At 47.9% G+C, this 26870-nt stretch overlaps 1 protein-coding gene and 1 pseudogene across 1 annotated transcript in view; one reads left to right on the top strand and one right to left on the bottom strand.

Annotated features, from left to right (window-relative positions):
* Positions 1–26209, top strand: part of CA4 (carbonic anhydrase 4) — a 34947-nt gene extending 8738 nt beyond the window's left edge. Inside the window, exons 2-9 of the mRNA XM_066635899.1 lie at positions 14108–14161; positions 16398–16568; positions 17561–17730; positions 18894–18983; positions 21987–22050; positions 23029–23192; positions 23552–23750; positions 24156–26209. Coding sequence (XP_066491996.1) covers positions 14108–14161; positions 16398–16568; positions 17561–17730; positions 18894–18983; positions 21987–22050; positions 23029–23192; positions 23552–23743 — 905 coding nt within the window. The 3' untranslated portion in view covers positions 23744–23750; positions 24156–26209. The remainder of the gene's footprint in view (positions 1–14107; positions 14162–16397; positions 16569–17560; positions 17731–18893; positions 18984–21986; positions 22051–23028; positions 23193–23551; positions 23751–24155) is intronic.
* LOC136659759 (5S ribosomal RNA) lies at positions 4285–4401 on the bottom strand (annotated as a pseudogene).
* Positions 26210–26870: the final 661 nt, after the last annotated feature.

Genomic DNA, 26870 nt, shown 5'->3' with positions numbered 1-26870 from the left:
TTAACATATATATGCTTTTAACAATGATAGTCAATGGGGCTTACTCCTGGGTAAGTGTGGATAGGATCGCAGCCTTTGGGATGTTTGGGAAAATTTTTAAACAGATCAGCAACTGCTTGGGACAGTTAGGAGGCTTCTTCTTTATTTTAAATAAATTTTTAAACTTATGGCAAACTTTTAATTTACTTACTTAATTTGATTTTGTTGTATGGGGTTATTAATAATTTTTCCCACTTGATTATGTCACTTTCAGCCATGACATCACTTCCAGGTTAATGACCTCATTTCCAGTGGGATCCAACACATTGCCATTCTAAAAAGTTGGTCCCTGTGCTAAAAACCACTGGACTTGATAGATTTTATCTAATGCATCAAGGTAGTCCTAATATTGCTTTGTAGTCTTATGGAATCCCTCCACAGACACAACATTTTCAACACAATCAAGGCGACTGCCAAAAGCATGTCGTTGGAACGGCCATTGTGTGACGCAGCAAATATCAGCCAGCATGCTTAAGCATCAGAGCAACAAACATTGTCACACTTTGGACACAGTGTCTTCACCAAAGGACAGAGCCGAACAATAGCTTCAAAAGTGCCACTCGCCTTTTACAGGCGTTTTTATCGCTTGGTTCAATATTGGCTTCCTTTTCGAGAGAAAACAGAATGAAGCAAACCAACAATGGTGGTGTCTCTTCCAAAGGCCCTTTATTGATGAGAGGTAGTCAAAGGGCAGCTGTTTCCTAATCGGGGAAGGATTGGCCCAAGACATTCATTCCTTAATGAACATAAGAACATAAGAACAGCCCTGCTGGATCAGGCCATAGGCCCATCTAGTCCAGCTTCCTGTATCTCACAGCGGCCCACCAAATGCCCCAGGGAGCATCTGCCCCAGGTCTGTAGCATTTCCCCAAATGCAGTCACACACCATGGTAGCATCAAGTCTAATATATTAAAAATAAAATATTGAAATGAATGGGGACCCACCTGAAATTGGCTCACGACCCACCTAGTGGGTCCCAACCCACAGTTTGAGAAACACTGTTCTACAGGGTTTCAGACAGAAAGTTTTCTCTTTTGTAACCAGAGATGTTAGGGATTGAGTCTGGGACCTTCTGCCCGCAAAGCAAATGCTCTTTCACAAAGCCATGGCCTTCCGCCAAATCATGCAGTTAATCTAATCTTCTCTAGCAGTTGGAAAGGGCAGGGAAGACTAGCTACATGAGATAACAAAGGAAGAGGGACAGCAAGAAGAGAGTTAGCACTTCAGGTATTTTTAGTCTTCTGTAGAAGCAAAGTTGGGTTGCTTATCATGTGATTTGCTTAAAATATAGATTGCCTCCAGTTTCATGTTATTTCAAATGTGACAAGACTTCTCTTCCATATCAGATTGGCTTGTGCTATCAAAAGAAGTGCAAGGCAGGATTGCTTTTTTCTGTGATGCATGTAGATTGGCTCAGTTGCTCGAGTCACCTGGAGTTTGCTTGCTGTACAGGGGACTTTCGACAGCACACTTAATCTACACTATACAGATAGAGATCAAAATGCCTCAGTCTACACCTTTGTTTCTCAACCAGTTGTACAGGTACCACCAGTGGTCCTTGAGGTGGTACTCACAGGATTCCTGGACACCTGCCGCCCGGCAGTGTAACCAGGAACACAACATAACAAATAGTGGTAGGAGGCTCAGCAGGCAGAGTTCCAAAGCATGCTTTTCTGTGCTCAAAAGGTTTTCCCGTCCACATTGAGACTCTTACTGGTGTTTATTGCATCTGGCCTCCCAATCCAGAAGTAACTAGTGATGATGTCATTGCCAGTTACTTCTGGTAGTACTTAGAATAGGTGGACCATGTGAAGTGGTACAGCAGAGGACAAACTTTGAGAAACATCAGTTTACATTGTTGTATTTGGAAGGATTAAGCAAAGGAGCGGCCCAGTTCCAACTCTACAGCACTGAAGTCAAGTTCCCCTCATCTCAAGAAAGCAGACACTTGTCCAAAGCATCTATAAAGGCTTGAAACTTAAAATGGAAGAAATTCAGATTGAACCAAACAATGGAAAAACAAACAGAATTCAAAGGCTTGCACTGGGAAACTGAGTTCCAATGAGAACTAAAGAAGACGACTTTCAACGTGCTAAGAAACAGGAAGGCTGAGGAACTGTTGGGCAAAAGGACTTGTTTTCCGAAAGATAAGCATGAGACCTTGCTAAATTATGCTACCAAACCCTTCAAGAGCAAAGGCCATGCAATATTCTCCAGCTTGTGCAGAAAACTCATAAACAACTAATAAAGATGTGGTACGGTCCTCCCAAAACTGCACCACTTCAGCCTCTCCTCTAGAAACACAGCTTACTGACACTGGTCTTCTAACAAAAGAGACTGGGCTGTGTATATTTACAGCAAAACATGGCTATGAAACTGACACAATAACAGCTTGTCCAAGTTCCTTGGCACGGGACATATGGTCAGTGAACACTCAGTATTGGAGTTAAAGCAAAGATCGCTTAATGCAACCCCGCTCTTTAGAAATGGAGGCAACTCGGACCAGTCAAACAGAAGAGTCACAAAGGATTATGCAACGTCAGGTGGCTATATGCAGGTTTGTGACACTGTGGACAGGAAATGCTAGAAGGAGCCATGCTTAAGAATGAAAGAAGGCAACAAATTCTGCTTCCTGTGCTGAGATGTGGGGGGGGGGGGCGCGAGGCTGACGTTCCCACCCTGAACACCAGCTCAGGGCCATCTCCTGCCCACTTTCTCTTGCTCCCACCTCAACACGCACCCTTTCCCAGGAGGAAATCATCAGAGGCAGCCAAAGACTTCCGTGCACTGGAGGTGAGGAGCCAAATACTGCTGCCACACCTGTCCTCCGCTGCCACATGAAGAGCTCCTCCACGGCACAAGGCATTTGAAAAGGAGGAAGAGGACAGCAGAAGAGGAAGTGGCGAGGAGAAGAGTGGCGGGCTAGAGCGTCTCAACACCACTCTCCCTGCATTTCCTCTTCTACCCGGTTTTCTCCTCTTTTTCCAATCCAGCAACCCAAGAAGGAAAAGGAGCAGCTTTTTGCACTGCTGCTGGGGGGTGGGGGGTGTAGGTGCCCTGTATCTCAGGAACGCTGCATAAGAACTCTCTCCAGCCACTGTCTCCAGCTCCAGAATTTAAATCCCCAGTTTCCATTTCCTTCCTTGTGCAATTAGAAAGATAAAAGGAACCCAGGAGGGGTGCTGAGCAGGCAAAAAGAAGGATCAAGGAGAGTGCCCTGGTCACTTTTCCTACATATGAATTATTTGGCAGAAAAATTGTTTTGCACAAAAATTTGGTACTCCTTTCTTGGGCACGAGACCCCAGAGAGACGGGTAAACATTTCTCTTCCTATGCAGCAGGTGAATGCCTGGTTCGGCACATGGGAGAAGGCATCCATTGCCTTAAAATTCTTCAACTTTGCCTATTTTTTTTTTCTTACCCTCCTCTTTTTCCTCTCTCCCTGCATCAATTTTTGGGGCAGACCCCTGTACAATTTTCTCCGTCTGAAGCTTGCTTGAGCTGCTATAAATGCAGTCTCCTGGGGGGGGGGTTTGCAGCCTTCCTCTCCTTGGGGAGGCTTCTCTGCCCCTCCTCTTATGAAAGGGTTCTCCATTTAGGCAATCCTCACCCCCATTCTATTATGCCTGATCGCATCTGATCTCGGAAGCTAAGCAAGGTCAGGCCTGGTTAGTACTTGGATGGGAGACCGCCTGGGAATACCAGGTACTGTAGGCTTATACCATAGTCTTTCGAGACTGAAGGTTGCCAACCATAGAGACAACCCAAGAATGTAGTCTTGGTGTGTATGCAAGTTTTTCCCCATTACAACTGTTTTTCCTTTTTAGCTTCCATGCAGCTAATCTCCCAAAATGCAGATCCCTGTCTACCTTCTCTCCAGTTCCCCCCCCCCACCACCACCACCACTTGAGCCACAGACTTTTGGCTCCAGAGTTACCAGGTTTTCTTTTAGCCATATTAACAATGTTTATGGTTGTGTTTCCCCTCCTTGTGTTGATAGTCCAGTCTCTTCTCACCCCTCCCACTTTTGGCTTAAGAAATTGAACTCAGAGTCTACAGTCCTCTTTTATTAATAGAGATGCATTAAAACAGTGGCAGCCCAAGTTGTGTCTGACATTGCAATCTTACAAGCCCATTTTTTTCTGGATTAAATGGGTTGGATTCGGGGGGTGTGTGTGTTTTTGTTAGTTTGTTTTTGCCTAATAATTGGTTGGCAAGCTTCAGTCTCGAAAGACTATGGTATAAGCCCACAGCACCCGGTATTCCCAGGCAGTCTCCCATCCAAGTACTAACCAGGCCTGACCCTGCTTAGCTTCCGAGATCAGACGAGATTGGGCATGTGCAGGGTAACAGTTGCTGTCTTATAATTAATTTTTGCCTAATAATAATTGTTTTTCCTAATAAATAATTCACACTTCCACACTTTGGGTTGTACCCTTAGTATACTCTTAGTGTACTTTGTTATTATTTTTTAATGCTTTCTCTCTTTGGGTGACCTCTTTTACACATTTTGTGTTAAATTTTGGTGGGTACAGTGTGCATCAATCAAGACCTTGGCAATACATGCATGTTCTAGTGCACAGCTGAAGTGTACCATGCGTGTCAGGATACACATGGTTAGCTTGCAAGACAGTAGTTCCTTAATACACATTAGAAACTTGTCCTTTGTGCAATGGAGCCACCTGCGCTCTGTGCTAACCGTGCAATGGCGAAGGGTGTGCCTGAATGCTTGCATGCATGTGTGTGTGTCATGTGTATATACACAGGGGGAGAGAGAGAGAGAAACCATTACAACATCTTTATAAGTTAAACTGGGAACTTCCTGATTCAGGAAGTTATAGTTCAGTCTCTCAGGGCCAAACAACATGTTACCTTCCGGTCATTGGCAGGCAGACGTCAAGCAGTCCTTTTGAGCATGTACACAACACACAGACATTCAGACGAAGATGTACAGATTGGGGCAGGGATCACCCCACCCCACCCCAGACAAGTCATGAGAACAGGGCTTGTGCTTGTTGTGCTTGCGTCCTCTCCTTCCAAGGAGCTCTGACTGAAACGTTTCGCTTCACAACAACCCTTTGGGGCAGGCTAGGCCAAGAGGAAGACTAGCCTGAGTGCCCAGTGAATTTTCATAGGTTCTCCTGAACCTCATTTTGGATCTGGGTTTCCTGCACCCACCACAAACATTTTTAGCTACAACAGCACACAGCAGGGATGAATTTGGCCCACATGTGACAATGAAGCTGATCAGTCCAGAAACCACAGAGGAGAGGAATGGAATGTGGCAATGGAGCTAGAAGGCGTCACCATCTGTTCTCAGTGTGAAATGGGAAAGGTGTCCCCCAAAAAAGACAGGGCATGTGAAGGACATTCCAAAAAGTCAGAGTCAAGGGAAGGGGTCACTGGGTAAGGACCAGGTGGCACTGTTTTTTGCCAATCATTGCTGCCTCCCAACCAGCACACTCCAAGTTCCCACAAGGGTAAATAAATAAAAAAAACCAAAACCTATCACAATACAGAAGTGATTGACAGTGCTACTGGAGGAAGTTTGCCAAAATAAAACTAGCTATCCTCCATCGCCATTTAAGAAAAACAAAGACCAAAGAGTCGACTAGTTAAACCCAGTGGCCATTTCAGGTTTTAAAAGATGCAAGTTGTCAAACATTTGTCGTTCTGGGAGCAACGCCCCAAACCATGCATCAGTGTTTCTGAATGATCAAGATGTCAGGAGTTTTTTTTTCAAATGAAAACTTCCCTTTTGTGTGATTTTTTTAAACAAATGTCATCTGTGCGTCAAAGGGATTTGTAGAAGCCTCTTCTGCCTAATCGTGGAAACCAAACCATTTGTGGAGTTAAGCAGGTGCTGAAACATCCTTGTTCTTCACTAGATAAATCCCAGCTACAGGGAAAGGATCCAATCTGGACCAGGGGGACTTTGACATGAGGATTCCCCCGCTTCACAGTTACTGTTTGCTCCTGGAGGGAAGTTCCCGTTGTCACAATGGTAAAGTTTAGCCTTCTGTTATCCAACGCTATATCACAAGCCCTCCAACTCTCCCTAATTTACCAGAGTCTAACCCTATTTTCTAACTGGGCAAGTCCCCCAGGCAACCCCCTGCTAACTGGGAAAAGAGTGATACTTTCCCTACATTTAGCAAGGGCGGGGAGCAACTGTCTATCCCAGCACAGTATCCTTCCAGTGGCACTTGCTGAGGTCTCTTTTTAGATGATGTTGATGATTTATATAATGCTTTTCAACCTGAGAAGTTCACAAAGCACTTTACATAACAAAATCAATCGTTCTGAGTCCCCAAAGGGTTCACAATCTTTGAAAGAAAAAATACTGAAGAGACACCAGCAACCACCCTGCTGGGGTGAAGAGGGGCAGTTGCTCTCCCCCTGTTAAATAGAAGAAGGCCCCACTTTAAAAGGTACCTCTTTGGCCAGTTAGCAGGTTTTTTGTGGGAGCTTTTTAATTGCTGCTAAATAATTGGGTATCAAACCCCTTCCTGATCACTCCTGTAAACTACTCCTGAAAACTACTTAGAGATCTACCTCATACCCACCCCGTCCTGGAATCTGGAGCCAGCTGCCCAGTCTGGAGCCAGGTCACTGGTCTAGCTAGCTAGCTACACATTGTCCTTGCTGCAGCACTCAGATGGGGTCTTCCCAGACCCTCCCTGGAGATGCTGCCAGGCCAGAGACGTCTGCATGAAAAGCAGGTGGCGGTACAGAAACCACAGAGGTACAAGCCAGAAACCACAGGGTGCAAGCCATGATGTGTATGCGCAACCTCCTGATTTTAGAAATGGGCTATGTCAGAATGCCAATGCAAGGGAGGGCACCAGGATGCAGGTCTCTTGATACCTGGTGTGCTCCCTGGGGCATTTGGTGGGCTGCTGTGAGATACAGGAAGCTGGACTAGATGGGCCTATGGCCTGATCCAGTGGGGCTGTTCTTATGTTCTTATGTTCAGGTGCTCTACTACTGAGCAGTGAGCCCTCTGCTCTGCTCTGCTCTGACCGAATAGCACTGCGCAGAGCTGGATAATTAGCAAGCAACATGAAATACGCAAGTTGATTGTGTTGGACAGGGAATGGCCTTTTCTTCCCTGAGACTCCGTCAAGCCTCTGCTGATAGCCAAAACACATGCTCAGGCTCCCAATTTAGATAACACACACCAGCACACTGTACTCTTGCACAGGAACTAAAGGGGAGAGGGTTTTTTTTTTTGCTGTTGTTGTTTTAAACCAGGAAATGGGAAGGGTGTGTGTGTGTGTGTTGCGTCTTGGACCATGGAGAAACTGCAACAGCAAGGACTGTTTTGCAGCTGACCAGTTGCTTCAGTGGGGTTCTCTGTAGGAAGGAAGGCAGGTAGGCAGAAAGGCCCCCTGGGGCATCCTCCTTTGGGGATGAAAGAGCAGAGGACTCAGCTAAGTTACTCAATAACTTGTGCTGGCATTTTCAATAGAGGGGATCGATGTGCTGCACAGAGGCCAAAGAGTGGGAAGGGAGATGAGATTAGTCAGGACTCCTGCATTATTGTTAACATCTCTATCCCACTCTTTCTCCAAGGAGCTGGCATACATGCCTCTCCCCATTTTATCCTAACAACCCTGTGAAGTACATTATCCTGCAAGTCAGTGAGTGACACAAGGTTGTACAGTGAGTTTCTTGGCTCAGCAGGGATTTGAACCCAGGACTTCCAAACCTATACCATACTGGTTCTTATTCTATTCCTTTAATATCTGTGAAAAGACAGGTCCAGATATAGTTCAGTATGACAGAGCACCACACAAAGTTGAGTATTGAGTATCATCAATAAGAACAAGTTCAAATCAAACATGTTTCAGGTGGGGCCTATATTTCCATGGGAAAACATCATATTTGGCACATGGGTAGTCACTGTTTCAGTCCTGGCATCTCCAGCTGAAAGGATCTCAGGTGGCAGGGCAGAGACCGGCCTTAGCCTGAGATCCTGGTGAGCTGCTACCAGTCAGAGTAGACAATCCCGGGCTAGATGGAGCAATGGCCTGACTCAGCAGAAGGCAGCTTCAGCTGCTGTTTGTCACTCCATGACTGGAAACTACCAGCACGGATGAAACAGCCGGCATAGATGGAACGACACAGGCAGAGCAGCCAACACACTCAGGCATCCCCTCATACCCAAGACACTGATGTCATATAATGTCATGTGATGTCACTTCCAGGTTCTCCCTGGAAGGGGGGTGCTCACTGTTGCTGCTTCATGCCCCCCATTCCTTCCACCTTGAAGGGAAGCCTCCACGGGAGAAGGAAAGGTAGGTGTGTGTGTGTGAGAGTGTGAAAGCTGTCAGTGCCTCCTCTGTGACTAGAGCGGAGCCTGAGGGGCAGTCATGCACCCCCCTTGGCATAGTGCCAAGGGCAGGTACCCCTTAGGCTCTGTCCTAGACACACACACACACACACACACACACCTCCTCTGGTTACCTGCAGGAGGAACTAAAACACGATGAACAAAAGTGCTAGAAGTTCACACTAGCAACATTTTAATATGGCAAAAATCAGGACAGTGATGCACCAGGCCAGAGACCAGGAAACAGGGGCTGTCTTTAAATAGGGACAGCCGGTGCACATGGTCAAGGCTGAGGATGTGCCAGAAGTCACTGGCACATGGGAAGTCACAGCTATTCAGAGGAAATGCTATTGGGCTAATGCCCTGGCTCGGTATAAGGCCGCCTCTTAAGTTCACTTGGCTTTCAGCAAGTCTGAGCCCGACGCCTCTCACACTGGAAATCAGCAAGGCCCAGCTTTATGGCTCGCCTGCCCATCATGGCGCCATCGCTGATAAATTGGGAGACCACTCCAGGCATTCAAGCGGTCCCGGCTGTGTCCCTGCCTCCCCCCTCCCAGCAAAGATCTCCGCGACTGGAGGACTGGATGCCGTCCCATCCTGCCCTTCCAAGCAGGCTGCCCGCACATCTCAGGGCTCCACTTGAGGCTGCATTGTTCGGCGTTTCACGCTGAGCCATTTGGCAGACACACACACACCTGGGGGAGGCAATGCGGTTTCCTCACATTGTCCAGAGGTAGGGACAACAGAGAACACAGCAGGCTGAGAAAAGGCAGAGGGACATGCAGGAAAGGAGCTCTCACCACAACCGAGACAGGAGAACGGGTGGATTCACATGTGGGAGTCCGTCTCCTTTGTTTGCACTTTCGGTCCCATGACCTCGGGACAACTCCAGCTGTCTGGCTATTGTCTCTAAGCACTGGTTTTTCCAGTACGGACTCTGACCGGGGTGGGGGGTGTCCTAAACATTAAAAAAGATGCACAAGAAGAACAGATCACATCCATTTCAGGGCCAGCCCAAGACCTTCTGGCACCCAAAGCACTGTGCCAAATCCTGCCACTTTGCCCAGTGACGTGCCAGCCTCTGGCTGTTCCCACTTCCTGCTCTAACTCATCACTCTCCTTCACACTTCCACTCTGTCCCCCTTTTCCTTTTCCAATCCAGGCAGTTGGGGGGGGGAGCAGCAACAGAGGCAAGGGGGCAGAGAGAGGTGGGTGCCTCTCCCGATCTGCTGTCTCAGTTGGCCTCATGAATGGGCCGGCCGCCATCAATTCAGAAATTTAAACAAGGGATTCGAGAATATAGGGAAGTGTCTGCACCACATATACCTTACCTTCTTCAGCAGCAGTGTAGCCAAGGGAGGGTGGCCCTGTAAGTACCACAGGTGCGCCTACACGCCACTTAGTGGCCCCTCCCACTTGCCATCAGATCCATTCTGGGCAGCGACAGCAACACACAAGTGCTTGCCCCCCCTCCGGCTATGCTACTGTTCATCAGTTCCTTAATCATTCCTGTTAGAGAAATGGGACTGATTTTGAACAAGAGTAGCTTTAGTTCTGGTTTTTCTTCGTCTTCCATCTGAGACATGTTTTAATCAAAGTTACATCATCCAAGCTTTGGAGGAGCCTCCTGATATCTCAGTTTCAGTGCATCAGAGGCCCTCTCCCTGGCAGTGCTTGATCACCTATTTAAAACTTTTTTTTAACACTGGCATTTAGTTGGGTTTATACGCCTGAGCAGGTTCAATTTTTCCTGAGCTCGTGCTTGCTTAGTGTTCATTTATTATGTTTTTAATACTGCATCAATTTTATTGAATTATGATTTATGTCTTTCTTTAGTATACTGTAAGCTACCTTGAGAGGTCGGGAAAGCAGAGTAAAAATGCTTTAATAGATAAAATCAATAAGGGCAAAACAAACATGATTTTGAGTGTTGGCTGGCCACCCTTGTGTCTTTTTATTAGTCCTGTCTTTTTTTTCCCCTTTCAATAGATGTGAAAAGTTTCCGTCATGTCACATCCAGTACTTTGTTCCCTGCTGGTCCTCCAAGCACAAGCACATTCAATCACAGGGACAACCAAAATGTATATAGAGATGTGCAGGGGTACAATGATCTCGGCAGAGTAGGGAAGGTGTGAATGTCCGGCCAGATGGCCAGACACACAAAACTCGCACAGGAGCATCTATGGACCTACAAGGGTACAAAAATATAGAAAAACGGGCAAAAAAAAAATGTGGAAGGGGGAACAGGGAATTTATCCCATGGCCCATTCTAGTCTAACCTACTACAGTAACACTCCAAGGTCTTTTATATATTTCCCAGCTCTGTTGCTAGGAGCCCAGAATAATCTTGTTCCAATGGATAAGCATGCAAATCGGACCTGAGAAGTGATGGAGTGGGGGCTCAAGGCAACCATCTTGCTGAAGCCAAGCAGGTCTAGATCTGGTCAGTGCCTGGATGCCAGGGAACCCAATGGACGCTATCCTGAACTCCATGGCAATTCATGTAATAGCCCTTTCTCCTTCCCTGTCATAAACACCACCTCTGTCCATACTATGACACTCAAGTGTTAACTCCCAAAATCCTGTAGAAAGAAGTCCAGTGCCTAAGGGAACAAGCCTGAGCAGGTCTACTCAGAAGTAGGTCCTATTGTGTTCAATGGGACTTACTCCCAGGAAAGTGAGGTTAGGATTTCAGCCTAAGGGCCCAACCCTATCCAACTTTCCAGTACTGGTGCAGCGGCAATGCAGCCCTTACCTTGAGGAGGCCTCTGTGACTGCCTCCCCACCAAAGGATGCAGCACATGCCCCATTGGCACAGCTGCACTGGCACTGGAAAATTGGTTAGGATTGGGCCCTTAGGCTCCCATCCTAACCACACTTTCCCGAGAGTAAGCCCCATTGAACAAAATCGGACTTACTTCTGAGTAGACCTGCTTAGGCCTGTGCCCTAAGTTTCAGAAGTAGGAACAATGGGAAAGAGCAGCTGGCTGCCTCTCAAGGGCCTGGCTGCATTCAAGGTATTCACAGCAGTGCTTCTCCTGAAACTCACCACCTCCCGCACACCAACCCCTGCATCACATTACACGTGGATTAAAAAGGACTCTCGTTTCCAAAACAGCTTCCAGCCCAGAGCTGATGCAGCAAGAATAAGACACCCAGGAGGGGACGTTGCACTGAATTATTGAGTGAAATCAAAGCACTTCTGCTGACTGCGGGCATCAGCTCTGCAGCTCTTCAGCCTCCGGTGACCTCCGAAAGTCCTCCTTCACGCAAGAGACTTTCTGCCTTTGTTGGGACGATGTGCGGCACAGGCGGGGTGGGGACTCTGGGTGCGCCACCAGTGTCTCTTCTGTGGGCTCCTTTCTTCTCTTTGGGAGAGGTCAGGTGCCAACAGGCTTCTTGCACCCAAGAGGGCGTTTTTGACAAGCCAAGATTTTCTCCACCTGCACCTGCCAACATCCTGTCTTCGGCAAAACCTCCTTCAGGCAAGAGACTTTCTGTCTTTGTTGGGACGATGTGCAGCACAGGCACAGCTCTTCCTGCGAGCACTGCACCTTCTCACAGATGCATCAGTGAAATGCAGTGACTCAGAGCTGCAAGTCTGAACTTCCCCCCACTGCCCTGAATGCTCACTAGGTGGCCAAGACAAGCCATTCCTTCTCAGTCTCCCCAGCTCCAGTATGGGGATAGTAACAATTGGCCTAGGACAGGGGTGCCCAAACCCCGGCCCTGGGGCCATGTGCGGCCCTCGAGGACTCCCAATGCGGCCCTCAAGAAGTCCTCAGTCTCCAATGAGCCTCTGGCCCTACGGAGATTTGTTGGAGCCCGCACTGGCCCAACGCAACTGCTCTCATTGTGAAGGCGACTGTTTGACCTCTCACATAAGCTGTGGGATGAGGGTTCCCTCCACTGCTTGCTGTTTCACGTCTGTGATGCAGTAGCAGCAGCAAAGGAAAGGCCAGCCTTGCTTTGTGCAAGGCCTTTTATAGGCCTTGAGCTATTGCAAGACCTTCATTCATTCATGTAAGTTCATCTTTAATATATTCATTTATGTAAACTTATGTAAATTTATTCAAATTTTAAATGTAAATTAATTCTTTTTTCCCCCGGCCCCCGACACAGTGTCAGAGAGATGATGTGGCCCTCCTGCCAAAAACTTTGGACACCCCTGGCCTAGGAGAAACATGGATTTCTTTGCACACGCAGAAAAGCACTGCATAAACCAACGATTTTCAACCTCTTTCATCTCACAGCTCACTGACAATGCGCTAAAACTGTCATGGCCCAACAGCAATTTTTTGACAATCAACAAGTAACACCGCACTGCGGGCGAGGGGCTCATATCTCCCCAGTGACCCTACTAATAAGTGATCCTCCCCTCAAGCTCCTGAGGCATATCTGAGGACTGCTCATGACTCACCAGTGTGCCATGGCACAGTGGTTGAAAATAGCTGTTTTAACTGTTCAACCTTAGTAGGAGCAGTCCCTCCCCAAGGAGCTCACCATCCAGAAACAGACACAAGGGAATTGACAGAGGAAGGGGTAGGAGGGTAAATGGGGAAGCACATGGAGTCTGTAATGGACATGTAGTTTGACTGACTGAAAGATTTATATCCTGTCTTTCTTTCCAAATAAACATCAGTGGCAATAGGATAAAGAGATTGGGGGTCAGACTTCACAGAAAAGCTGGGCTCTGGGGACAGAGTTGAAGAAAGCAGGACAGGCAGTTTCTTCACATGCATGAACCTGGAGCTCCAGGGCTAATGGGGAGCAAAGGCATGAAATCAGAGAAGGGAGCTGGAGTGGAGGTCTTTGGATAATGGCTGAAAGTGGTGGGGATGGTGTGTAACAGGATATAGGAGTGAAGAGGTAAGGAGAGGCCTGGAGGCTTTGAAAGTAAGGGCAAGGAGCTTGGGGTGGATCCAGGAGTGGACAGGAAACCAGCATAGGGAGGGGCATGATGGAATCAGAGCTGCTGAGATGAATGATGGAGAAAGCAGGAAACCAGAAAATTGGTCAAGGCAAGAGGTGATCAGGATGTCAACTGGATTGTGCTGAGGGAACAGAGAGGAAGAGGGACAATTTGCAGTGTTGTTGAGGAAGAAGCGACATGATTTGGTGACGCACTGGGTATGGGGATGAAGGAGACCGATGAGTCAAGGAGAAAACCAAGGTTGCCAGCCTGCTCGATGGGGTGGCTGGTGACATTGTCTCCCTGGCATCATCCTCGAGAGATGGATGCCAAATATGGAAGAGCTCTCTGAAGGTAGAATGTTTAAAAGGTTGCACCTTAAAGGCCTGCACTACATACATGTATGAACATCACCTAGGCCCCATATCACTTGGCTTACTTGGCATTTGTTGACTGGTATGAACAGTCTCTAATGAGCTGGAAGCTAAGAGGACGTTAATCGATGTGTCCAACTAGGACCGGAAGTCACAGGTTCAAAACCTGGCACAGCTATGGAATTTTCTAGAAAGCCATGGGCTGGTCACCATCCCTTGGCCTGATCACTACACAGGTTTTTTGTGCGGATAAAATGGGAGATGAGAACCATGAGTGATGGGCTAAGCATGCAATAAATAAATACGTGGATACCATGTCCCATCACACAATTAGCGGGATGCTGCTATCAACAAGCAATTAACATGCATGTGTGAACAGTCTGTGGTTCCCAGTTTGCACTGTGTCGAAAGATATTATCTGAGGAGTATTGTTGTTTCTCTTGCAGGGGGTAAACACTGGTGCTACCTGTCACAGATGTGTCATGACCCGGCATGTGAAGGTAATTCAAAGCAGATTTTTCTTTTAAATGTTGCTTAAACCTGTGATGGATTGGGCCAGGTTGTCCATTCCCATGTCGGCAATACCTGTGGGCAGTCAAGATCAGCCCAGTATACAAGAGGTAAATATTGCAAAGATAACAATGGAGAGTAGGAACCAAAGGGTTTGATGCACGATCCATGTAGGGAAGAAGTTCTGAAAGCACCCACTGAGTCCTAGCAAGCAGACATCAGAGTTACACAGAGCAGGCACATTGCTTTGGTTGCCCACTCCTGCCCCCTCTTTGCATCACAGATGAAGCTTACAGCAAGATATTGTGCAAGAGTAGTGTGAAGCAGAAACTGTGTCCTCAATTTAAATCAGGGGTCTCCAAACCCTGGCCCAGGGGCCAGATGCGGCCCGTGGCAAGCCTCAATCTGGCCCGTGGCCAGCCTCTTGTCCCCTGAAAGCCTCTGGCCCACTTGGCCAAACATGATTGGAGCTGTGCTCTGGTTGCATCTGGTGTGTGTTCTAAGGGCCAGAGAGGTTGAATGAATGAGCCCATTCATTCACTCATCTAAGTTCCATCTCTAATTTATTTATATAAATTTTATATTTAAATTTTTTTCCTGGCCCTCTACACCATGCCGGATATTTGATGCGGCCCTCTGGCCAAAAAGTTTGGAGACCCCTGATTTAAATGATTCAAAGTCCACCAGCAGGGCATAGTGGCAGTATCCCTCCCATGTTGTTAGTTCCCAAAATGTGATAGGGAAGAGTGTGGTTATCCCTGAACAACGATGGTGGCACTTCTGTCTTTCATGCCTTGGAGTGGCCTTCTCCTTCAATTGTTTTCACTATTTTTTTTTTCTAAAGGACACTGGTGTTAGTGTGCCATTGTAACATCCTGTGGCAATGAGTTCCCCAAGCCAAGAGCCACTGCCGATGGAACATTAGCCTTCCAGAATCTATAGCCCACAAACTGGGAACCAACCTTGGAGACACAAGCCCTTTCGTTCCCTGCTTCCTTTCTTTCAGAACAATATCTCCTTCCTTTCCTGGTGTTAATCAGACTTTCTTGATGTCTGGCCATTGACACAAATATGGTTGGCACTGCCATTTGGAACCACGGTTACAATATCTAGTTTACAGTGTCATGAGCGGAAGTGATGTCATCAAGCAGAAAATTTTTTCACAATCCTAGGCTGCAATCCTACCCACACTTTCCCAGGAGTAAGTTCCATTTACTATCATTGTTAAAAGCATATACAGAGTAGCCTGTTAAAAGTATAAATCTGTAACATTTCTCCAAATGCAGTCACATGCCATGGTAGCATCAAGTCTGATGAAATTGTCTCACGGCCCATCTAGTGGGTCCCGACCCATAGTTTGAGAAACACTGAACTAACTAGTTAAGCAAAAATGGAGCTGTCCAGCAGCACCCAAAAGATCAATGCAACATCCAAGGACCCTGTGCTGAATATCAGGGAGCTGTCTGGGAGGAAGCCAGAGGCAGGTTGCTGGTTCAGGAAGCTATTTGCAAAAGTAAGTTTCCAGGCAGCAACAGAGTCTCTATTTAGAGTGATCTCCACCCTTCTTGTGGTCTGGGGCAGACCTGATCCCAACTGAAAGAGGATTCCTCTCCAGAGCAGGTCTCTGAATCAGAATGCCTTGGGAGGCCCAGTGACTAAAATTCAGTGGTGAGTTAGAACTAACCAAAGAAAATGTTTCTTTACCCTGCATGTAATTAATCTGTGGAACTCCTTGCCACAAGATGTGGTGATGGCATCTGGCCTAGATGCCTTGAAAAGGGGATTGGATAGATTTCTGGAGGAAAAGTCCATCACAGGTTACAAGCCATAGTGGGTATGTGCAACCTCCTGATTTTAGGCTACCTCAGAATGTCAGGTGCAAGGGAGGGCTCCAGGATGCAGGTATCTCATTGTCTTGTGTGCTGCCTGAGGCATCTGGTGGGCCACGTGAGATACAGGAAGTTGGCCTACATGGCCTGATCCAGCAGGGTTCCTCTTACGATTCCTGGGCCATCTGGTCTGAGCTTCATTACCATCTCCATTTTTGAGGTTTTGCTAGGGTTCATGTGGAGCCCATGGAAAGTGATCCTTCTCTGACGAGGAGGTCTCCTCAGATCCTGATTCCGGGAGCTGGCAGATTCCCATTCATTTGACTGCACAACTTAAAGCTTTTCCCCCCTTCTGTGACAAGGATCTCTCCTTCCCATCACTATTCCTCCTAAACAGAACCCCGTGCCTGGAACCTTTTGGACAGTGAGTGTGGAAAGAACCGGCAGTCCCCCATCAACATTATCACCAGCAAAGTGCAATACAACTGGGAACTCGGGCCGTTCAGCTTTAAAAACTATGATACTGAACAGGAGAAAAACTGGACGATAAAGAACAACGGCCATTCAGGTGAGGAGTGAAAATCTTCACTGATTAATCGTATGGGGAAGGGCCCTGTGTGATGTCTCATTTGGTCATCTGCCACAATGCAGTGGTGTAGCGATGGCCCCAGAAACCTGGGGTGGAGTTGCCTGGAGAGAACCTGGAAGCGATGTCGTGACATCACACACCAGAGTGACATAATGGCATAACTTCTAGTTCTCCCTGGAAGAGAAGGCAATGACAGCTTTGTAGTGTACCTACTGCTGCCTTCCTCTCCCTCTGGAAACTCAGCCTCCAGAGGCAAAGGGCAGTGGCAGGCATATTGAGAAGCCGCCATCATGTGTTTCTTCCCATCTACAAGCAGAAGGGGCAGCCAGAAAGGGGTGCGCAAAGAAGCAGCCAATCGGAACTGGGTTGAGTGGGTTCCTCAGAACACCAAAAGAGGAGGCAGCCGCCATCTTGGCCAGCCAGTTGGGCCCCGAGAACACCCTCCATGACTTTCTGGGGTGAAACCTGGGGTGGCCCAAGGTGGCCTGAGGTATACAGGGATCATAAAGTGGTTGGCGCATGTGGATTTCAAGCCATGATGCGTATGCGCAACCTCCTGATTTTAGAAATGGGCTATGTCAGAAGGCCAGATGCAAGGGAGGGCACCAGGATGCAGGTCTCTTGTTATCTGGTGTGCTCCCTGGGGCATTTGGTGGGCCGCTGTGAGATCCAGGAAGCTGGACTAGATGGGCCTATGGCCTGATCCAGTGGGGCTGTTGTTATGTTCTTAAACCCCCTCAAGTTTCCCCCATATTCAAACACTGTCCTAGGTAAACCACTACCACTCAAAACTCTGAGTGGGGCAAACAACAATTACTCGTATTTTGGTCCTGAGATGCTTGAGTTGGAGATGCCAAGGATTGAGGCTGGGCCTTTTGCACACAAAGCACGTGTTGTGCGACCGTGTGTTGCCAAGGGGCTCCCGTTCACACAGAACCTGACACAGCACATTCACTCTCTGCCTCTGCCAGTGCAAGTGATGCTAGACGGGTCAGCGACGGTGGCATCAGGAGGTCTCTCCGGCACATACAAGGCTGTGCAATTTCATTTCCACTGGGGGAACAATGAGAGCAGAGGGACGGGCACCACCGTGAGCAGCGGATCGGAACACAGCATTGACGGGGAGAGATACGCAATGGAGGTAAAAGGCAAGTGGGAATTCAGGACAAGGCCAGAGGATCCTTGAGCCGGCAGCCCTGATTCAAGACCTCCTCTCACACCGATCTGCATGCAAAGTTTCTTCCATTCACTTGGAGATGTTTCAACAGGGCATTATGGGTCTCTCATCGTGCACACAGGGTGATCTCTAGTGCTGAAGTCCTTTCACACATTCACAAGCACACAGGCCGACACATTTACACTTAGCACACTTTGGCAAAAGACACATCAGGCCTGTTTCCAAGACACACAAAGATGGATCTTAATACCTCCGATTCCTGTTAACGTTAACTTTGGAAAAGTTGTTGCATATCATTGAACGTTCCCTGCTTACCCAAACAGGGAGGAGTTCCCGGGCAGTGTTACTCTGATTTTGCTGCACTAGAGACAATGGGCACAAGCCAGAGGCGCCCTTGGGCTGACACAAGTTCCTTGCAACTCCTCGGGAGGAAGCCAGGCCAGCGCTCTGAGAAGTGCCGGCCTGCAAAGGCTGAAGCAAGCCTCTACGCTGGCTTCCTCTTTGACTCTTGCATCGGCCCAGCTGGGAAAACACAAGGACAAAAGGGAGGCGGGAAGGAGGTGGGAGGGTGGCGTTCCTGGGTGGGGGGAGGACGGGTGGTGGGTGGCCCCGGGGGCTGGCGGGCGGGGAGTGGGAGGCAGAGCTGGGATCTGGCAGTTATGCTGGATCCCAACCCCTGTTCCTGGGGAGAATGGAGCGGTGCCAAGCCACTCCACTCTCCTTGGACTTGCGCCACCTCAAGAGGTGGCACAAGTTCAAGGAGACCCATAGGGGCCAGTGGCCCTTACCCAGGGGTAAGGGGAAAAGTTTCCCTTTGCCTCTGGCTGAGCTGCTTATGACCACAATCCTGCGCTGGTAAACAGGAGGCACTAGTACAAGGTAGCAGGTCTACTGACCTATGGACTGAATTTATCCCAAATAAATATTCCCTGGACATTTTTGCCAAATGAGGCTGTATGTAAATTGCCATGGCTAACTTTTTTTTTTATTCTTCTCAACTCAAAATGCCACCATGTTAAGGATTTGGGGGGTGGAGCAGCGAGTTTAAGTCTTAACACTCAGAAGCAAGTGGTCAGGGCTGCATTTGGTTTTGTCTTCTTTTTCATCTCCATGCCTCTCTCTTCCAGCTCCATATTGTCCACATCAAGAATGAGCACGCTTCCTTGGATGAAGCGCTCCTCAAGAAAGGTGTGGCAGTGCTGGGATTCTTTATCGAGGTAAGGAAAGGATGTTGGTTCTTTTCAACCCCCTAAATTGAGAGTTGGTGTCGTGAAGTAGTTTCAGTTGCAGACTGGGCATGGAGTATATTACATTCCAGACGTTGGTCAAGTCAGATCCCTGGTTCAGAAGGCAGCCAAGGAGAGCCAGGCCACAATACATGTTAGTAAAAGTCAGGTGTGTTGATGGACAGAAGATGCATAAGGTGGAAGCCTACTTAGGTGAGTGCCAGGGTGGTGTAGAGGTCTGGGAGTTAGACCTGGAAGATCCAGGTTCAAATCCACACTCATCCATGAAGCTTCCTGGGTGACCTTGGGCCTGTCACTAGCTCTCAGCCTCACCTACCTCACAGGGCTGTTGTGAGGATAAAAGGAGAGAACTATATACACCAGGGGTGCTCAATAGGTGGATCGCGATCTACCGGTAGATCGCGAGGCAAAATGAGTAGATCGTGGAGTGCCAACCTGGTGCCTCTGGGAGGAAACGCCGGGAGTAAGGCCCATTGTACTCGATGGGGCTTACTCCCAGGTAAGTGTGGCTAGGATTGCAGCCTCACAGCCTAATCCTAGGCATGTCTACTCAGGAGTAAGTCCTGTTATACTCAGTGGGGCTCAAGGTACACCAACATACATTGTACACATAAATGTTATATGTTATGATGGCGCGAACATTGTAAAAAAAAACTCTGGTAGATCTCCGGGCCTTGCTGGGTTTCAAAGTAGCTCTCAAGCCAAAAAAGTGTGAGCACCCCTGATATACACCAACCTGAGCTCCTTAGGAAGGATGGTATAAACATGTGAAAAATACAAATAAAAGAAAGTTTTCAACTCAGACTAATAGGACCCCAAAGGCAAAACCCTGAGATCTCTGGAGAACAGGGATGGGAGAGAGAAAATAATAATTTACAAAGAGCTGGAGATCAAAGTGGGCAATGGAAAACTGAGTCACTTCCCACTTTATTCGACTGCACAGATACACTACTGCTTGCCTGCCGCAGCTGCCATCACCAGTGAAAATGATGTCAGGAGGTGTCCCAAACTCAGAGCCCAGAGAGCTGGTGTAGCATAGTATTTAAGAGTGTTTATTCAGGTGGGCCCTTGGTATTCGTGGGCTCAGCTTCTGCGGATTCCACTTTAGAGGGTTTCCAGGGCAAGCAGAAGTCACTTCCGTTCCATCCGGTAGGTATTCTGAGGTCAGGGATGGCCCAGGCCTCAGCACATCTCTTGGACATGACCAGAAGTCGTGTCTGCGAATCAGAAGTGGCTTTGGGGGGACCTGGATTGGCCCCAAGCTGTGGCATTGAGCTGGCCCCTCCAGCATCCACTGATTTTGGTATATTGGGATCCCCCATGGATATTGAAGTCCCACTGTACTAGGTATGAATCTTGTCTCGCTCATGGAACCAACAAGGAGATCTTAGGCAAGCCTCAACTGTCCTCAGGTTGCAACCAGATAAGACATGTGAAATGCTTTGACCACTTGAAAGTGTTGTACAAATGTGAAGTCTAATGATGAGTATCTTGAGTCATCTCTATCTGCCCGAGTTGCTATTAAAGCCATTCCAGCCTGGTCAAGCACCTGTGCTTCTTAGGTAGCAGCACATCTATGAGAGACATTTAGGAAGTCTCTGTTCCTTGATCTTGACAATGTGTGAACACTGATCATGGCCTGTTTTAGAAGACAAGGAGGTGGCAGATGTCCAGTAGTTGGAGGTAATGCTTCAAAGCTCCATCCCTTCCCCCAATCTCAATAGATATGTAAAATGGCAGAATTAAGAATGAAACGGCAGAGAAATCATGCCAACCTATTTGTGTCACATCAGATGAAGAATTTGCATTGCCAGGGTGCAGAATTTAATGTCTTTGCTTTTAATTGCAATGTAGATAGCAGTGAGACTGTGTGTTGTGCGGAGAACTAATTGAACTTGCATAGGTGATTTAACTGATGGGATGCAAATCCAACATTGCCTGCTTGTATTTGGCTCTAGCTCATAGGCAGGGCAACCACTTTGCTCACAGAAGATCCTAAGTGCAATGCCTGGCTTTACTACTTAGAGGGAACTGAGGATGAAGAGGCTGGCTGAGAGCCTCTCCCAGTCAAAAGAACAAGATGGTCTGAATTGGTGTAGAGCAGGGATGCCCAAACCCCAGCCTGGAGGCCATTCACCTCCCTCTGGGACCCCCAATTTGGCCCGTGGGGAGCCCACAGTCACCAATGAGCCTCTGGTCCTCTGGAGACTTGCTGGAGCCCATGCTGGCCTGGCGCAACTGCTCTCAACATGAGGGTGACTGTTCAACCTCTTGTGTGTGCTGTGGGATGAGGGCTCCCTCCGCTGCTTGCTGTTTCATGTCTATGAAACAGCAAAGACCAGCCTTGCTTTGTGCAAGGCCTTTTATCGGCCATGAGCTATTGCAAGACCTTCATTCATTCATAAGAACATAAGAACAGCCCCACTGGATCAGGACATAGGCCCATCTAGTCCAGCTTCCTTTATCTCATAGCGGCCCACCAAATGCCCCAGGGAGCACACCAGATAACAAGAGACCTCATCCTGGTGCCCTCCCCTGCATCTGGCATTCTGACATAACCCATTTCTAAAACCAGGAGGTTGTGCATACACATCATGGCTTGTAACCCGTAATGAATTTTTCCTCCAGAAACTTGTTCAATCCCCTTTTAAAGGCGTCCAGGCTAGACGCCAGCACCACATCCTGTGGCAAGGAGTTCCACAGACCGACCACACGCTGAGTAAAGAGGGATAAGCTCATATAAGCTCCATCTCTAATATAGTCATTTATGTAAATTTATTCAAATTTTAAATGCAAATTAATTAATTAAATTAATTCTTTTTTGTTCCCGGCCCCCCGACGCAGTGCCAGGGAGATGATGTGGTCCTCCTGCCAAAAAGTTTGGACACCCCTGGTGTAGAGCTTCATTAAATGAAGGCAGAAGAACAGAGGAAGAATGAAAGATGCATTCTAATTCTGTTGTGTTTCTTACAGCTTGGCGAGGAGAACCAGAATTACAACCCTCTCATTTCAAACTTTAAACACATTCCTTATGAAGGTAAGGAGCTGAGGGAATGAAAACACACTTTTTAAACACGTGTGTGCTGTTTTGGAGGCAGCCAGGCAGGACATCTGAGTGCTAAAAGTGACCAAGGGAAGGTTGGGCACCTTAGCGCTAGAGCAAAACTATGGAACAAGAAAGCACTGGACATCCACTCTCAGGTACAGCTGCACAGGGCTGCCTTACATTCAACCAGAACAGCCATTGGTCCATCCAGCTGCTCTGATAGCTGGCATCCCTCCAACATCTCCATCTCCAGTAGGGAGAGGGCATTTTCAGCCCTCCTACCAGAGACTCCCAGCACTCAAGAACAGTCCCTGGAACTCTAATCCATGTATATGAACACATGGGGCAAGCCCAGTTTTATTTACTCTGGTTGTCAGGCAGGCCTGGGCCATCCATGAGACCAACTGAGCTGGTTGCCTCAGGCAGTGATTTGGGGGGGGGCATCCACTTCTATATACCCACTCACCTAAATTGAGCCTACTCCTCTTGCTCCATGAACTGGAAAAGGAACTGGGGGTGGAGCAGAAAAGAATCTTCTGGAAGGCAGGAGAGCAGCGGGCTACAGCACTTCTTCTCTAGCCCACCATCCCTCCTCTCCCACTCTGCCCCCTCTTGCTTTTCCAATCCATGGAGCAAGAGAAGAGGAGGCTGGCTCATCACTAGGTAAAAGGAGTCTGCATTTGACACACTGCCTTGGGCTCCAGAAGAGCTTGGGTTGGCTATGCTGGTAGTAACTCTCCAAGGACCAAAGCAGGTACTCCAAGGAATTGAATCTGGAGCTTATATTCAACCACTGAGCTTTGAGACTGCACATAAACTGAGGGAACTGCCTTCTAAGGAGGCAGACCACTGATCCATTTAGTAGTGGACCACCTGCCTCAGTTGGTCAAAATTTGTGGCTGAAAATTGCCAGAGGGATACTGGGGAAATGTATCATGAGATAAAAGTTCCTCCAATGATCTCTTACAGATAATGCTACATGGATGGCACCTTTACCCTTGGGTTCCCTCATCCCTAAAAAAGATGATCTTACCAAGTACTATCGGTACACGGGCTCCCTGACCACACCTCTCTGCAATGAGGATGTCGAATGGACTCTATTTCAGAAGCCCATTCAACTTGCCTTGGATCAGGTGAGGCAAACTGTAAGAGATGGGATTTAGGTCAAGGTCAACTTTAGCATCCTTGCCCACTGTTAATCCATCTTTTTAAGTTCTGTGCTATCGGGGTTGCTTTTCCTTGAACCCACACATTCCCTACATTTTCAAGTGCCTCAGTATTTCCATCTGCTGGCAGCAAACCAACCCAAACCAAACCAAACCAACCCAGCTTAGCACTGGCTCATTGACTCTATTGCCCTTCCTTGGGCCATCTGGGAAAGCTGCCTTGGGCACGGGGAGGTGACTTTGCCCAATCCCAGTCTCCAAATTACAGCCTGTCTGAGAACGGGAAGGCTCGAAAAGTGATTTTCTTTTCTGTTGGTGGCTCATAGATTCAGGAATTCTGGATGAAGCTGTACTTCGGCAAAACCAAGCAATGGGCCATGGTGGACAACTTTCGACCGGTGCAACCTGTGAACGGTCGAATTGTCTACAAGTCAGAGTCAAACGCTCTGCTGTCTCCAGCGAAGGCGCTGCTGCTCATTCCAATGGTCACTTCCCTCGCGCTTGCTCTTATCCAGTGACGGGTTGGTGCGTGTCTGGGTTATTTTCTTTCCATTTGCCACTTAATTTCAAAGATCCCCAATCTTGAAAACCTTTGGCTAGTGTGCTGTGGGGGGACACACACATCCCTGCCGGTGGGGGGCTTGTGCTAACCCAAAAGATGCCACAACCTCAAGGCTGATTCACCCTGGTTTCAGACAACATTGTGCAGAAGTTACGCCTACAATTTCTTTTGTAGCTAGGGGGCAGGGGCAGGGAGATCCTCAATAATAAGGCCCAAACAAATAGCAGGAGCCGAATTCTCCTTGCATGAATCTGCTAGCAATAATTTAAGCATATAGACTCTTAATAAGAATATCTCCCTCCCAATATTGCAGTTACGGATTCTGGACAATTTGAGGATCTCTAAACCTTACTGCTCTTCCCTTACAGGTGCTGTGCCTATAAAGTCCTTGAGCCATTTGACGGGTGGGTGTTTTCGGTCTCTACTTGTCATGCTTCTAACTGCAGGTGCTACGCAAATTAAAATTTTAAGAGGGGAAAAGGACTGACTGAAGCAAGTTGAAACCATTTATTACCCCGAATTGGTCACCGAAAGTTCTGACTTAAGGGACAAACTGAATATTACAAGAACTGAACGTAACATGTTGAAACGATTTATTACCCTCAATTGGTCACCCAAAGTTCTGACTTAAAGGACGAACTGCGTATTATGAGACGCCCTCCGTGGCCTTCATGTTTTTCACACAAAGAAAATGTGGGGGCCAGAGGGGAAATTTGCAAGGGACAATTTGCAGGTTTGCCCTTCCCTCCATCTCTTCCCCCTGCCACAAAAGGCTGTGCTCATCCCCAGCTCCCTGCCTGCTGCCCTTTCAAAAGATGGAGTGGAGGGCAGAGGAGACCCCTACGATGTGCAAAACAAAAATTAATCTGGAAGTGGGAGGAGACAAGAATAGAAAGCCGAAGGGGCCCCTCTCCCCACATCTTTCTGCCTTTTGAAAGAGTGGCAGGCAGGAAGTGGGGGAAGGGTGACGGCAGCTCCAGTGTTGGCCTCAGATCTGTGGCAACCCATGACGAGAAGCAGCAAGCCGCTCTGCACTCCCACTATGGAGTGGAGTTCATTGTAGGGCTACCCCTGACAGTCTTCTTCTGAATCTGAGGACTGTCTCTTCTATGGGTTACCTGCCATCAGCTTCCTATTGATTAAAAATCTTTTGATCAACGAATCCAGTTTATCATCTAAATCAGCGGTGAGCAGAGTAGCGACCACTGTCCAACAAAAACGCGGTCCCCATTCAGACCGGCTCCACACGGCTCCTCGCCTGGGTAGATCTGGACACCGGGACACTCTGGGCAGTCGCATCTGTTGCCCAGTGTCTCAGAAGTCTGCGCTACAGACATCTGGGCAGATGCAACTGCCCAGAGTGTCCTGATGACCACAGATCTACCCAGCAGAAGAGCCTCACAGAGGTGGAACAAAAAGGTCCAGTCTCCAAGCAGACGGATCTGTTCGAACCCCAGATCCGATCCCCAGGCCGGAGTTTGAGCAGCCCTGATCTAAATCAATGACTTTCAAGTGATGGGCCACAGCACATTCATGTGCTGTGAAAAGTCTACAGATGTGCCATGAAAGTCAGCGGCATAGCTGGAGGGGGAGCGGAGCAGCCAGTCTGGTAGGGAGGCTCAACGGCCCCTCCCTTCTGAGCCATTTTCTGAAGGGAGGGGCCGCTTGCCCACCGTGCTGAGCCTTCCTGCCAGATTGGCTGCTCCGCCCCCCCTCCAGCTATGCCACTGATGAGAATTTGGAGCACAGCCATTGCAAATCACTGAAAAAAAACTCTTCCAGATTCTGGGGCTCTGTTTCTAGGATAACTGTCTGGAGTCACAAATTGACTGCTTCTGAATCTGAGGACTGTCTCTTTTCTTGCCAACTCTGCCTCCGCCCCACTAGTGGGGGCAGAGGGACAAACAATTCATTACTACAGACAGTTGCCCTAGAAGCAGAGCCACAGAACTGGGAAGCAACACCACAAGAGGCGAAGACCATTGAGGTCAGTGAAAATCGCTGATCTAAATGTTGCGGCTCTGTTTTATTTAGCCCAGGTTATTTCCTGATGCTACACTGGCCACTACATTAACCCATTTTCAGTCCGAAAAAGGACATTTGGCAGACTAGGAACGCAGTGTCATGGTTTCTTTGGGATAATGGTTGCTGGCCTGAAAACTGGGCCATTTGGCATGCACAGCCTTGTTAAAGCCCAGCGCACTGATGCTTCTCCACAGCTTTAGAGAAATTTCCTATTTTCCTATTTGCACTATTAACAAAAAAAGCTTTAAGAAAAACCAAAAAAAGTAAACCAATTAAGACTTAATATGAACATGTATATATTCAAGGGGAATATACAAGACTGAATCTGTATTTTTATATTATTTAAGAACTTTTAGGGGTTGGGGAAAGTCAACTAAATTAAAGATTGCTAACCAAACAGCACTGCTTGGATTTTTCCTTCTGCATTCCTCACCAATCTGTAGTGTAAATTCTTCCATGTGGATGCGGGAGAACCCATGGACATTCTATATCTGGACTTTCAGAAGGCGTTTGACATGGTCCCTCACCAAAGGCTACTGAAAAAACTCCACAGTCAGGGAATTAGAGGGCAGGTCCTCTCCTGGATTGAGACTGGGTTGAAAACCAGGAAACAGAGAGTGGGTGTCAATGGGCAATTTTCACAATGAAGAGAGGTGAAAAGCGGTGTGCCCCAAGGATCTGTCCTGGGACCGGTGCTTTTCAACCTATTCATAAATGACCTGGAGACAGGCGTGAGCAGTGAGGTGGCTAAGTTTGCAGACGACACCAAACTTTTCCGAGCGGTGAAGACCAGAAGTGATTGTGAGGAGCTCCAGAAGGATCTCTCCAAACTGGCAGAATGGGCAGCAAAATGGCAGATGTGTTTCAATGACAGTAAGTGTAAAGTCATGCACATTGGGGCAAAAAATCAAAACTTCACATATAGGCTAATAGGTTCTGAGCTGTCTGTGACAGATCAGGAGAGAGATCTTGGGGTGGTGGTGGACAGGTTGATGAAAGTGTCAACCCAATGTGCGGCAGCAGTAAAGAAGGTCAATCCTATGCTTGGGATCATTAGG

This window comes from Tiliqua scincoides, chromosome 8 (assembly GCF_035046505.1).
Source record: "Tiliqua scincoides isolate rTilSci1 chromosome 8, rTilSci1.hap2, whole genome shotgun sequence".
Classification (NCBI taxonomy): domain Eukaryota; kingdom Metazoa; phylum Chordata; class Lepidosauria; order Squamata; family Scincidae; genus Tiliqua; species Tiliqua scincoides.
This window is presented reverse-complemented; position numbering and strand designations above follow the sequence as displayed.